General features: G+C 47.0%; 1 protein-coding gene across 1 annotated transcript in view; it reads left to right on the top strand.

Moving 5' to 3' along the window:
• Positions 1 to 440: 440 nt before the first annotated feature.
• Positions 441 to 14,794, top strand: part of phyhiplb (phytanoyl-CoA 2-hydroxylase interacting protein-like b) — a 34,534-nt gene continuing 20,180 nt past the window's right edge. The window contains exon 1 of the mRNA XM_083650514.1: positions 441 to 607. Coding sequence (XP_083506640.1) covers positions 502 to 607 — 106 coding nt within the window. The 5' untranslated portion in view covers positions 441 to 501. The remainder of the gene's footprint in view (positions 608 to 14,794) is intronic.

Below are 14,794 nucleotides of genomic sequence, written 5' to 3'. Positions count from 1 at the left end.
ACCGCGCTAATCTGGTTACATAAGAAGCCATTGCATTTGCGGAACGTTTCTTTCTGCACTAATCCAGTGGCCTATATTTCATGTTCAACTGTCCCGCGGCGAAATCATCACATGGACACACGCTCTCACACACACTTGTGGCTCCGATGACAGAAGCGCTGCACATAAGATAAACGCATAAATAATACAGTGAATTTGCTTTACATTTGAAGGCATCTCCGTACAAACCGCTGCTATTTATCTGCCTCCTCGAACTGGCGGCTTGCGATGTACGCGCCCATGACGATTCGCTGACGCGCCTCTCGCCGCACCACCCCGCAGGCAGACAGATAGGAGAGGAGAGCTGTACGAGGGAACGATCAGACTCCGAGAGGCACTGGGAACCGGTTCCTCTTTCTCTTTCCTTGTCGATTAGTGGACGAAGGCTGTGCAAGTCCTGCGGACGACACAACGAGAGACATTGAGCAGCAGCAGCAGCAGCATCCAGGCTCTTGTGCAGAGATGGAGGTACCAGGCTTGGCGCACAACATCACCAGTCCATTAAGTCCGTGCGAGGGCATGCTCAAGAACCTGAGCTTGGACGCCATACAGTTATGCGAACGAGACGGTAAGAGAGATTTGGAAGTAGGCTGTTGAGGCTGAACCCAGCCGTGCCTGCTCTTCACTGGGGTGTTGAGACAGGCTGTTTGCGCGCGTTAACGGTGCGTTTATTGTTCATTTCCAGTGGAGCTGCGGCTCATACAGTTTTAGTGGTTGGAGGAGCGCATGGTTTGCCCGTATTGTGTGTTAAAACACCCGGCATGGGGGCTACTTGCTCCACCGGTTTTTTTTGATGCATGGATATGGATGGATGGTGCGCTGGTGCGTGCGTGGAATAGCCGAGTGTCTTCACCAACGAGATTTTGGTCACTCCTAAGGACGGCTACTGTGTGTCATTATAATAAACATGTTAGTTTTAAATATAAACAGGCACCAAACTCAGCTCGTCTGGGTTAGGAAATACTCGGTGTGTAGCCTACTACTACATTGATAGCCAGGCTAAATGTCTTTATTTCAGCACCAGCGACCCTGGACAGAGCCCGGCCGGTGTTGTAGGCGCTGCTTCTCTTTCTAATCGGGAATGAGTTTCAATTAGCATAATAAATCAATTTGCACATGGTGCAAGATAGCCTCTACGTTTTTTATTCACGTGATGTATGATTCCAAATGACTAGAATTTTAATCAGCACGGTCAAGAACCATATCCAATCCTCCCAACGCTTTGTTGAAAAAGGTTCCCCCAGGGCTCTGCATCTAAATGGAAAAATCATTCAGAAGATCAGATTATGCAGGACAGACAAACCCCGTCTTGTGATGTCATGTGACTATTAAAGGCGAATAGCCTACACCAGGGGCGGTTCTAGGCCGTTTTTGGGTGGGCTTTAGCCCACCCAAAAATAGTCTCAGCCCACCCAAAAAAATAGAGGCAAATTTTTTTTTTTTTTTTTTTTTTCCCTCTCCAAATCCATGGTGGTCACTAGTAGCAGTTTCTGACTACACTCAATGCGCTGTGTGCGTGTTTCCCCCCCCCCCCTCTATGTTCTTAGGGTGGGCTGAGACAAACATTTAGGGGGGTTCAGCCCACCCGAAAAGTTTCTAGAACCGCGGCTGCGCAGGCGCTCCCTCCTCCATCTATCTGCCTAATCCCACATCACTTCACACAGGTCACACACAGTACAGCAGCGAAGTGGTCCTCCACAGTCCACACAATCGTTCTCCCCACTCATGATCAATGAAACTGTGAGGTGAGCATTGAGCAGTCAGAGTCGTTAGTAGTTACTTAATTAGCGCATATTGATATGCAAATTAGCGCGTAACGTTGTTTCGTAGGCTAAACAAAAGAACTTGTGGCTGTGCCTGCCAGACAAACAGGTGGACTGGAGGAAGGTAGGTAGGCTACCATAGCACCAGCCAGCCATGTCATGCTAGCTTGCAGTAAAGTGGGTGTAAATGGATGCAATGTTTTTTGAGAAACATATGGGCATAAGTGACAAACATATTTTCAAACGGGTCCCTTGTTATCTGAATGAAATTAAGCCCTTCAGAATCGCAAGTGGCTGCTTTACACAGCCTGTCTGATGTGATGATGATGATAGCTTAACATGCGTGCATGGCATGCTATTCCCTTTTCTTTCCTTCTTTCCCTATTTTTGCACGCTGTGGTGGTGGTAGCCTACCAACTTCCAACCAGTCAGATCTTGTTTTTTCCCACAATAATTTCATAATACCATTTGTAATGCCACCGTTGTAGTGCTGTTGTTCAAAATTAAAGTACATTTTCTCAGATTTATTGGTGTCTTTCTAGTCACACAATTTAATAGTCAGTGTTTCCCATACACTGATCTATTTGTGGTGGTACACCCTACATAGATTTTGACCCCCACAAATACTGCCACATATTAATTTCAACTAGTTGACTGCAAACTCCTGCTTTAGTGCTTACAGTATATTATTATCTTGTCGGAATATTATTCCAGCCAATAAGTTAGGAAGTTCCCTTTTGATATAATTTTACTTTTGTTTTGCCTACAAAGCAAAATGTTACTTTACTTGAAACTCCCCTGAAGTGATTTTGGTATTATTTATGCAAGCATAATTCTACCATATAGAACCTGTATGCAGAATATATATAGTATATATAGGGAAACAATTATTTTTTCATCGCTGTAAAACCACAGAACGGTAAAGAAGATATTGATGTGTGTAGTTCTTCATAGATCTAGTCTCTTCATTTTGATCTCAAAGTGCACCAGTTTGATCCATTTTTACTTGAAACTGTACAAAATTTTCTTCCGGGGGGGCATGCCCCCGGACCCCCCTAGGGGTTCAGTGGTCCATGACCTTTGGGTGGGCTGAGCCCACCCAAAGCTCTGATGCTAAAACCGCCCCTGGCCTACACTGTATTTTACTATCAGTTGCTTGCATCTTTGCCGGATAGCCTGTACTGGAGACTCATCCGAATTGAAAAGTTTTGGGATATTCACAGTCTAGTAATTGTAGTCTAATATTGCATTATGGATTTAATAATGGTTTAGTGCGCATCTAAAACTGGTGGTCAGTTTTCGATCAGCAGGCTTGGCCCTGATGCGAATGTAATGGTGGGGGAAAACAGCAAGTCATCATCAGGAGAGAGAATGATGAGAGAGGCTCAAATATGGCTGCACCCACCCACCCATGTGCTGCGTTCACAGCCTCAGGCGGAGCAGCACCCATCCACACCCATTATAGTGATTAAGATACAGCAGTGGTTCCATTTCAGGGTAGTCAAAACGCATAGCCAACAACACCTCGATGATCCCCTTTTAATTAAGATGACAAAATTCATATTCACAGCACTGGGGGGGGGGGGAGGGGGATGATTGTGGTTGCATCAAATTGAACTGGGGGGTATGGCTTGTGTCTGTCTTTGGATTGGCAGATTAGGGCTGGCATAGTCCACAAAACCCTTCCTCTCTCGTCAATGGTGTGTCTTCATTCAGGCACAAAAGGGACCCGGGCATCTGATGACAGTGCAGCCATTGTGCCACAGTGCCTCATGTCCTCATGCTGGAGCATGCACCTCACACTGTCATGTTGTGAGATGCAGTTTATATATCCTCTTGCTTTGCTGGCCTGATTTTAAAGCCATTTTTAATAATGGTATATACGTATATGCTGGACTTCTCTAAATGGACAGGTGTTTGTGCCAGCTCTCTGCTTTGTAGGCCTAGCTACTGCAGGTTTACTGCATGGGGAGCTTCTGATTGGCCTGCAGCCACTTTCCTTTCTGTCCCGGCAGATCAGATGATCCAGTGTAAATAGTGTTGTGCGTGTCCTTGAGACACCCACAGGCTCATGTTTATGGAGCAACACAATCACAATGGCTGGCCCCCGGTGCACACATTCTGCCGAACAATGAAATAAAATAAAAAAACAAATGTTTGGTGGCTGTCATATTGCCATGTTGTTTCTGCAAATGATGGTTTAAGTCAATTATAGGATAGATGGCATATTGAAGCATTCCCACATCATCAGCATCAGCATCATCAGTGCATTTGATGTGTTATTGCTGTACCATGCATGCCAAATCCATATTAAGCACTTCCTCTATGTTGACGTGGCCATTGATTGTGTACATTTGTGTCCATGGACATATACACATATACAATAGACCTGCGAACTGGACTTCATGATCTAGAGCAGTTTCTGTGTCGGACATGCTTTGCTATGTGGGCAATCTGCTTGAGGTCAAATGCAATGTGAGCTCCGAAATGTGATTTTGACAAAGCTGAGGCTGGCAGCCAGTGATTTTGATAACATTGCGGTCACTTTGAATGTTCTCCGGAGAGAAACCATGCAACCATATAGTCCACATGGAGGCCGTGTTTTTCCCATGGCGCACCCTAAAGTGAGCCGAGGTTCAACACTGCATATAGCCTACTGTTGACTTTCAGGGGAAATGGCCTGTTTTGTTGTCCAGCCAATGCTTCCGTTTTCCGAATAAGGCATTCATTTAGCTTCTACATAGCTTTCTAAATTTATCTCCCAAAGCCATTAATATTTAATCGTGAGCATGAGCGCCTTATGTTCCCATGCTGACCCAGCAAATGGAAATTCACCCAGTAGGACTACTGTCTGTGATGACCGAGAAATTCACCCTGCTTCAGTAGGACTACTTACTGAGAAATTCATCCTGCTTCAGTAGGACTAACTGTCTGTGATGACTGAGAAATTCACCCTGCTTCAGTAGGACTACTGTCTGTGATTACTGAGAAACGGCTCGCACAGTAAAGACTGTTGGAGCATTTCAATGGACAAAACAAGAAATAGCGGCATACAAGTTGCTTCAGTGAGTCCCTTGTGTGAGACGAGTCTTAATGACTTGATTCTTCTGAGTTAAGTGATGACATAAATGTGTGTGTGTGTGTGTGTGTGTGTGTGTGTGTGTGTGTGTGTGTGTGTGTGTGTGTGTGTGTGTGTATGTATGTGTGTGTGTGTGTGTGTGTGTGTGTGTGTGTGGAAGGGGGGGGGGGATTTGCACAGAGTGATGAGTAGCAGGGAGGGACGTTACTGAATCGCATAATGAATAGAGCAGCAGAGGCGTAACTACCATTAATGCCGGTAATGCAGTTGCATCGGGGCCCGCGACAGTTTAGGGCCCCTCCTCTATCTCACCGCTATCATTAACATAAAACTCTCCAGATCTATAATACTGACTACTACAGTATACACGCAGCCACTACGACTACGCTAGTATATATAGTACTCAGTGAGCCAATGCATCTGCTCCAGGGTTACATACAGTACATCATTCATTCACCAAATAAATAATACAATAACATAAACCAGTTTTACATAGTATTTTGTGTCAAGCTGCTGTTGTGGAATTTCCAGGTTGCCGGGGAAGACGGTGAATTAGGAGTCCACAAACATAATACTTTAACTCAGACATAATGTTCTAAGACTGAGGAATGATCTCAGTTGAATAGCAGTTTATTGCACCGTTCACACAACAAACAAGCCGCTCCATGGATCACCTGACTATTGCAATGCGGTGTTAGCCTATCGTTAATCTAATTCTGTAACATCTGTTCTCTCATTCTGATTGGTTGGCCTCCGTGGTTATTATCTTCTGAGATGTTGTGCCAGCAGCATTCCTCAGGTGAGAAGTGACCTTGACTGAAAGAGGGCTTTCTGCGTTCTCCTGTCCCTGCTGCTTCCTAACATCCAGGGCTTTCTGCGTTCTCCTGTCCCTGCTGCTCCCTAACATCCAGGGCTTTCTGCGTTCTCCTGTCCCTGCTGCTTCCTAACATCCAGGGCTTTCTGCGTTCTCCTGTCCCTGCTGCTTCCTAACATCCAGGGCTTTCTGCGTTCTCCTGTCCCTACTGCTCCCTAACATCCAGGGCTTTCTGCGTTCTCCTGTCCCTGCTGCTTCCTAACATCCAGGGCTTTCTGCGTTCTCCTGTCCCTGCTGCTCCCTAACATCCAGGGCTTTCTGCGTTCTCCTGTCCCTGCTGCTCCCTAACATCCAGGGCTTTCTGCGTTCTCCTGTCCCTGCTGCTCCCTAACATCCAGGGCTTTCTGCGTTCTCCTGTCCCTGCTGCTTCCTCACATCCAGGGCTTTCTGCGTTCTCCTGTCCCTGCTGCTCCCTAACATCCAGGGCTTTCTGCGTTCTCCTGTCCCTGCTGCTTCCTAACATCCAGGGCTTTCTGCGTTCTCCTGTCCCTGCTGCTTCCTAACATCCAGAGCTTTCTGCGTTCTCCTGTCCCTGCTGCTTCCTCACATCCAGGGCTTTCTGCGTTCTCCTGTCCCTGCTGCTTCCTAACATCCAAGGCTTTCTGCGTTCTCCTGTCCCTGCTGCTTCCTAACATCCAAGGCTTTCTGCGTTCTCCTGTCCCTGCTGCTTCCTAACATCCAGGGCTTTCTGCGTTCTCCTGTCCCTGCTGCTCCCTAACATCCAAGGCTTTCTGCGTTCTCCTGTCCCTGCTGCTCCCTAACATCCAGGGCTTTCTGCGTTCTCCTGTCCCTGCTGCTTCCTAACATCCAGGGCTTTCTGCGTTCTCCTGTCCCTGCTGCTCCCTAACATCCAAGGCTTTCTGCGTTCTCCTGTCCCTGCTGCTTCCTAACATCCAGGGCTTTCTGCGTTCTCCTGTCCCTGCTGCTCCCTAACATCCAGGGCTTTCTGCGTTCTCCTGTCCCTGCTGCTTCCTAACATCCAGGGCTTTCTGCGTTCTCCTGTCCCTGCTGCTCCCTAACATCCAGGGCTTTCTGCGTTCTCCTGTCCCTGCTGCTTCCTAACATCCAGGGCTTTCTGCGTTCTCCTGTCCCTGCTGCTTCCTAACATCCAGGGCTTTCTGCGTTCTCCTGTCCCTGCTGCTTCCTAACATCCAGGGCTTTCTGCGTTCTCCTGTCCCTGCTGCTCCCTAACATCCAAGGCTTTCTGCGTTCTCCTGTCCCTGCTGCTTCCTAACATCCAGGGCTTTCTGCGTTCTCCTGTCCCTGCTGCTTCCTAACATCCAAGGCTTTCTGCGTTCTCCTGTCCCTGCTGCTTCCTAACATCCAGGGCTTTCTGCGTTCTCCTGTCCCTGCTGCTTCCTAACATCCAGGGCTTTCTGCGTTCTCCTGTCCCTGCTGCTTCCTCACATCCAGGGCTTTCTGCGTTCTCCTGTCCCTGCTGCTTCCTAACATCCAGGGCTTTCTGCGTTCTCCTGTCCCTGCTGCTTCCTAACATCCAGGGCTTTCTGCGTTCTCCTGTCCCTGCTGCTTCCTAACATCCAGGGCTTTCTGCGTTCTCCTGTCCCTGCTGCTTCCTAACATCCCGTATCATTTTAAGAAGGAGCCATTGTCTGGACTTCTCCAAAACACTGAGTGATCCCAGCTTGTCCTGAGTACATTGACCCTTAATAACCCTATCCTGTCTGTCTTAGTGTAACCGAGTTGAATCAGCCACGGATTCCTCGTGAGTCCCGAGTGGTAGCGAGTGGATTGGTTAAACTCACTCCCCAGGTATAAAGGCATGTTAACCAGCTCCGCCAAGGGAGCTGGCTCTCTTGGTGTTGCGGTTAACATGCTGGACTCCCAAGCCGAGGGTCGGCAATTCGAATCCACCCCTGGACAAGCCCTTAACATGGGTTGCTGCAAGTACCACCTACACAACGCCGTTACATTAGTGAAAAACGATAAGGATATAATATGTAGCGAAAATATTCAACAGTGCGCCGTCACCGAATGTGTTTTCACCTGTTATTTTGTCAAGTGAAGCACGGCCGTCTGTTTTGCATTGTGATTGGCGGGGCCCACTTTGACCATCTTGCAATGGGGGCCAGTGTTGACTCGTTAGGCCAGAGCAGCATCCTCCTCAGACCGGTGAGTGGAGCTCTGGGGACAGAGGCATCAAACTGTACTGTACATCGGGACACACATTTGTCACCAACGTCTGCCAGGGCAGGCGGACTGGGACTGGGAGGGGACCACCAATTTGATTTCATATGGATTTACAGTGGCTAATGAAATACACGGTACACATGCCCCGCAAGGCCTCTGGTGCCACGTGCCACCGACGTAATTAAGTTGCCGTGATGGATGCTGCCATTAACGCCACCAAATACTGTGTCTGCTCTCTGAGACCTCTCCACCCCCCCCAGCACTACTGTCCCAGCTGTGACACCTTCAGTCTGCTGGCTCTCTCTGTGTGTGTGTGTGTGTGTGTGTGTGTGTGTGTGTGTGTGTGTGTGTGTGTGTGTGTGTGTGTGTGTGTGTGTGTGTGTGTGTGTGTGTGTGTGTGTGTGTGTGTGTGTGTGTGTGTGTGTGTGTGTGTGTGTGTGTGTGTGTGTGTGTGTGTGTGTGTGTGTGTGTGTGTGTGTGTCTGTCTGAGAGGGAGAGAGAGAGAGAACAGCTGCTGCCACCACCACCTTACAGCATCACCAGCGAGATGTCTCAAGTTGAAGTGCAGCACCCTCCGTCTGCCAGCTGCTAGACGACGGCATTGTTTCCACAGACGCATCGCCGCAACGCTCTAACAAAAGGCTCAAGCTCTCAATCCCCACAATGCAACAGTGGAGTTGAGAAACATTCTGAATGGGGATTCTGCACAAACGAATTGGCCAATGGGAGAAAAGAGTGTACAGAGGGGGGCCATATCTCGATCAAACTGTCCCAAATGCACTTTTGGTGAAAACCAGTGGGCAAGCTCTGCCCCTTTCCCAGGAAGAGCGCGGAAGTCTTTGTTTAAGCTGTAATTCCTCAAATGGCCACTTGAGGCAGGGCTCAGAAGTCCCGTCGTTCCCGTTACAATGCCCCACTTTGTAACGGTAATTAAGCATCTTTACAGTCTGGGCCTTAACACGGTTTTGGTCTATATAGCTAATTTCACCTTTTCATAACAACTGTAGGGGGGTCATCTTTTATATAACTCGCTTGTTTGGAGTAAAATAGATGATAGAAAAGGGGGTGATTGACAGGTCGCCTGTCCAGTGATCGCGCAGCTTGCCGATCACGGACCAATAGCAGGTGGAGCTGTGGCTCTGGGAAACCCCCCATCTCACGTGAGGTGAGGAAGGACTCAACCCATTCCCTCCCACTCTGCTGGCGAAAAATCAAGATGGCGCGACGGCCAACGAATCAACTCCAAACGGGAGACCAAAATGAATGCGATAGCTTTGTCCATATCTTTTAGGTCAGTGGTGAAAACCAAACATTTGTAGAACGTCGACTCCTCTGATAACTGTGATATCATTATACTCGGTGGGCTTGGCTACAGCTTACCCATCGTGGTACAGTAGCAGACCAGCCTTATGACCGCTTGCCAGAGTAAGCTGGCATGCCTGGTTGGCAATATTTGATGTGGGTGTAGTTGCTCTATCACTGTTGGCAAGAGACACAGAAAACACTGCTGTTCATCACGTCGCCATATCTTGGTGATTTAATCCTTTTCCCACAAATGACATTACATTATGCTACAGTATTCTTAAATTCCAATGTTATTTCACCAAAAGTTCCTCAAAAAGTTGCAGGATTTTTACATCATTCTCTCGTTAGTCAATGCTAATTGACTCTTATGCAAATGAGAAATGATGACTCACACTGGTTTTAGACGTTTTCAAATGAGAGCTCTCGTGTCTCTCGCTTCCCAAGAGCTCTTATGGATTTAATTCATTTGTAGCAGTGCAATTCTGAACCCTAGAGATCTTTTAACATGAAGAGATCTCACCCAGATTTGGCCTTGTATTCAGCAGCATGCTGATGTGCTGCTGGCTGTAACCCTGCGATGATGAACAGGGCTTTGTTTAGCGCTCTCTGCTAGAGACAACGATGCTTTTCGGCTGGCAGCAGCTCTCGCGCGCAGCGTGGTCTCCGTCTCCGTCTAGCCTGTAGTAGAGGAACAAAGGCGTGCTTTTCCTCTGCCTACTGAGTGTCTGGTACTCTGCACTGCTCGTGCCTACTCGGTCCAATTTTACTGCGACTGTACAGTAAGAATGGATCTCAAAAAAGTAGGCGGCTGTCTAAAACAGAGTGCTCCCTTGTGCAGTCGCAGCTCTCTCTCTCTCTCTCTCTCTCTTAAAATAACACAACATACTGTTCAAATAGACTATTCAAAGTTACCTTTGAATGGCAAAACAAACCTCTTTGGAGGACCGGCAGCAAAACCCACATGCTGGTGGACACTTTTATCGCCAAAGCACAGCCTCACAGTACCTGCTATACTGAGAGAGTACATTCATTGTGTAGATGTCCTCAAATGAAATCCCTTGTCTTTGGCTCATAAGGAACCCGGGACATGTAATTCACAGTAACACCAGCCAGGTGACTAGAACAAATCCTGCCACAGATAACCATTAGGGGTGGCTCCTATGTAGTGTGCATGTTAACAAGGTTTGCTATTGATCATTCTGCATCTATGGCTTTTGCACGCTGTGAAATGGATTGCGTGCTGAGTAGAAGGTTAATACCCAATAAGGTCCATTTGAGAGGGTTTATTGGATTCAACGCAGCAGCAGGCAATCCACTTTCCAGGTTTTGAAATGGGAGGCTTTTGCTATGCTGCAGATGTTAGTGTCCTGTGTGTTTTGGTAGTCTGCTAACATGGACTGACCCTGATGGACTGACCCTGTGGCATGCTCGTATATTACGGGGCATCCCGGTGGCTCCAGTCCCTTGCGCGGGTTCGAATCTGACCCGTGGTCCCTTGCTGCATGTCATCCCATCTCTCCCCCCCCCCACCCCTCCTGTCTGCCTACTGTGCTATCATCAATAAAGGCAAAATGCACCCACCCCCCAAAAACATGCTCATATATGTCATTATAAAAACAAGATGCATGTAGGCAATAATTGTCTCAAAAAGTTTAACGTTACTTTATCTCCTCCACATTACAACCTCTGCTCTCATCCCTGAGAGGATAGGTTTAGGCTGCATATTTCATAGAAGTCAAGGCAAGGCTAATATTCACCTTTACAAATACAAATAAATACAGGAAAAAAAGATAGAAAAATACGTTCCTTTCCACACACACACACACGCACACCCCCCCCCCCCCCCCACACACACACACACACACACACACCCCCGCATTTTGTTTTTGTTTTTGCCGAAAGCGAAATGTTTTATGGTCACTCACGATTGTGTCTATGGAGAAAATGAATGGGGAATTCACTTCTGGGGCAAGAACTCTACTGTATGCTGCTGGACACAGTTATTTCCAGGATGCTAGAAATGTGCTATTGTTTTATTGCCTTTATTTGTTCACAATTTTGCGCACGCTTGTGTTCATGTTTTTATTGAGCCTATTGTTTCAACTTTCATAAGGAACAAACGTACAGTAGAGATAACATTGTTTTTGGACGTTGACTGACTGATGAGTAAAGTCTGTTGTGTCAGGAAAACCTTGAGTGCGTCAGGACAGCTCTGTCAGTGCATGCGTAATGGCTCCATTTGCAGGTTAATTATAGGAGCATTAGTGCTAACGCTAACGGGAGCTACATCAGCATTCTGTGTCTGGCTGGCTGCAGAGTCACATGGTCCAGACCAGGGTCTCCTTTCAGAGTATGTGAAGGGCAACACCAGGTTTGACATTAGCATCAGAGGACAACGCATTTTGCTTATGGGACAACACAGCCGTCGAGTTTGCAAGTTTTCAATATTTTGTGTTACTCTAGGTTTTAGATTGGTATTTGTCCTACTGGTAGCCCTGCTGTGGTGGTGAGGAATCAGGGAATGGTCGTGATGAATGGCTCAATAGCACAAAATAGTTACCTGATTGCTCAACATAAAAAAAGATGCAAGACACCTGCTGGAGACTAATTCCTACAAAGATGGAAATAGAATCAAAATAAGAATAGTGAAATTATGATGCTCTGTTACTCAGCAATTCTGTCACAGCATCTCAACTTAACAAAGCTATTTTGAAAACTTGTACAAGAAACCCAGACATATGTCTCCTCCTTGGGGGTATAATCCATATTTCAAACTTTGATCTTCTTCCCCTGACTTGGATGTCAGAGGATGTCAGCAAGCGTTATTGTTTTTCCTCTTTTAGCTAAAGGTCAGAGACACCAGGTCCCCAGTGGGATGCTACAGTGCTGATGACATGGCTGTCTGGACCACGCTGGCTTGGCTGTCCATTCTCTGATACAGGTCTGAGCCTGTCATGTGTTGGGTCCTCTCAGTCTGAGGCTCAGGCCAAACTCATCAGTTTGAACTAGCAGCACACCAAGCGACTTGAGCAGATCTAAGAGGTGTAGAGGAGTACCCACATGTCCTGCCAGAGGTCCACTCAGGTCAGAGAGCCAGACATAGTTCAGTTAGGCGGAGGATGTATATTGGTGGCCTTCCTCTAGTCTATCCTGATTACTGGCCTGTTTACATTATTTTAAGCACCCTAACCCCCGACATCCTCCAACATCCACATGTAGTAAATCCAGATAATAAATCCTGTGTAAACTGCATTGACTAGCTATGGGATTTGCAACAATTCCCTCAGACGCCAGCCACTGGTGCAGGCTACGTTTCCTAAGACGAATCGATTTTGTTTTGTGTCCATGTCCAGTTTAGCTCAATGGAGACACACACACAAAAGTCACACCCAGGGGTTGAAGGAAGCAGTGCAGGTTTTGCGCAGGTCGGACCCTTCTCCCCCCCGCTTCCTCGTAGAGCTGGGAGGGAGGCGTTAGTTTACATCTCGGTGCACTGCTCAAATGCCGTGCTCACATCTCGGCTCAAACGTACGGGCGGATCTGATTATTTACTGCAGCTATTAAAGTGAATGTTGAATCTTGATGGACACATACAAAGATTAATATTAGTTTCTCACAGATTGCATTTTGATACAGTCGTCCCTCATAATTGGGAAATGGAGCCAAGTCAGGACAAAAACGAGAGGCTAACAGGGCTGCTTTGAACTGTTTTCAACTCTGATGCAGAAGATTGACTTTGGATGCAGGCTTCACCTTCTGGTTGGCCTAAGATCTTCTGGTTGGCCATTTCCTAAGATGAATGACATCCAGCAAAAGCTCCACTGTTGGAAGTGTTGTGTCGAGTCGAGAGAGAAGACTCCATAGAATAATCCAATTATGGAAGGACTCTTTTATCTCCCCTCCTCTCAGCTGATGAGTGGAGATGGGCGCACCATGCTCCACTGCTTCTGCCATTGTTGACTCTCATAGAGTCCAGTAGTGTTGTGCATCACTCCCGAATTCCACATTGTTGTATGTTCCTCCCTCTCGTGTTTAGACCCTGGAGCAACGCACAGAAAACACATTGTTGCCGTGCCAAGTGGGTGTTTTTTGAGTGTGACGCAAAGTCTATATTCATCTACAAAGCCCTTATTCAACCATGTCTGGGTGTTTTCACAGGCCTTCGTGCACACTTTTGGGTGTGTACACTGCATGTTGTAGGCTATTAGATTGGCATGACAACTAGAACTACATAGATCAGGCATGCGCTTCACAGAAATCCCTACATGTTTTTCCTTTTCTTTGTTAGGAAACTGGCATTTGCATAAGGTGACCAGACGTCCCCGATTTTCGGGGACAGTCTTTGGTGAGATGTCCCCGAAAGTATCTACTCCTCCTTGTCCACGGCCGCCATGACTGTCTTTCAGAGGCTCCAGCGGGCACATTTTTAAAGCTAGATTGACGATGCTTATATGAAAGGAGAAGACTTAAGGCATCCATTGGACCATGTCATGGCATGGCCATTTTCAAAGGGGTCCCTCAAGATATCTGAATGAGAATTTTATTTTTATTTATTTATTTGGATCCCCATTAGCTGTTACCGAGGTAACAGCTACTCTTCCTGGGTTCTATCAGTACCCACGCGTCTCCCCTTTATGCTTTATAGCCTACAACAGTTACCATGATCAAAATACATGACAACGGAATTGTCCCCCTTCTTTATTTCCTAGATCTAATATTGGATATTTTAATGATATATTATTGATTGGTGAACTGAAAATGTCCCCGATTTTCATTTCAGAAATCTGGTCACCTTACCTTTGCAGTCCCTATCCGTCTATGCTACCTGTCCTGCGCTACCCACCATTTCAGGAAAAAGCCTCGGCAGTATGAAAGAGCAGTGAAATTGAAGTTATCATAGTCCAACACACTCAAATGAAATGAATGGCAAAAAAGAAAATGAAAATTAATTCTCTCACATTCACCAGCATTTTAAATGGCCCCTTAGTGATGAGTTTTGCACGCAAGGGTATATTGCCAATATTGTAGAAGCTGAGACATTTCACCGCTGCTTATAATATACAGTAGATCCACCTCTGCTGCTTATAACTCATTCACCGCCAATGACGTCTTTGACGTGTTATCAGAAATAGCCCTCCCCGCCAATGACGTGTTTGACGTGTTTTTGTTTTTATTGGTGCAGCGCCTGCAGCAAACACTTGCCCAGCCTGTGACACAGACACAGGTCCCTGCCTTCAAAGGGTAGCCGACAGCACGCGATCAAACACATACCGCAGCTGTTGTTTTGAAATTGAGCAAGAGGAAAAGTAGAAAACGGGTAACGCTTCCTTGTGCAGACAGGAGAAACGCCATTGAAACGCCCTCGGCGCGCTGCACGAGCTGGAGTCGCCTTCCTCTGTGCCAGCCAGGAGAAAACGGGAGAAAGTAATCAAGAGATGTGTTTGATCATCGGAGGAATGAGGAAATGATCGATCAGTTTGCGAGGGCGGTGAGGACGTGTTGAATAGCCGAGGGGAAAACGGGAACGATCAAATATCAGAGAGGATATGTCAGGGAGACATGGACGAGGACGGGTGTACCAGAACA

The sequence above is a fragment of the Poromitra crassiceps genome (genome assembly GCF_964638095.1).
Source record: "Poromitra crassiceps genome assembly, chromosome: 14".
Taxonomy (NCBI): domain Eukaryota; kingdom Metazoa; phylum Chordata; class Actinopteri; order Beryciformes; family Melamphaidae; genus Poromitra; species Poromitra crassiceps.
This window is presented reverse-complemented; position numbering and strand designations above follow the sequence as displayed.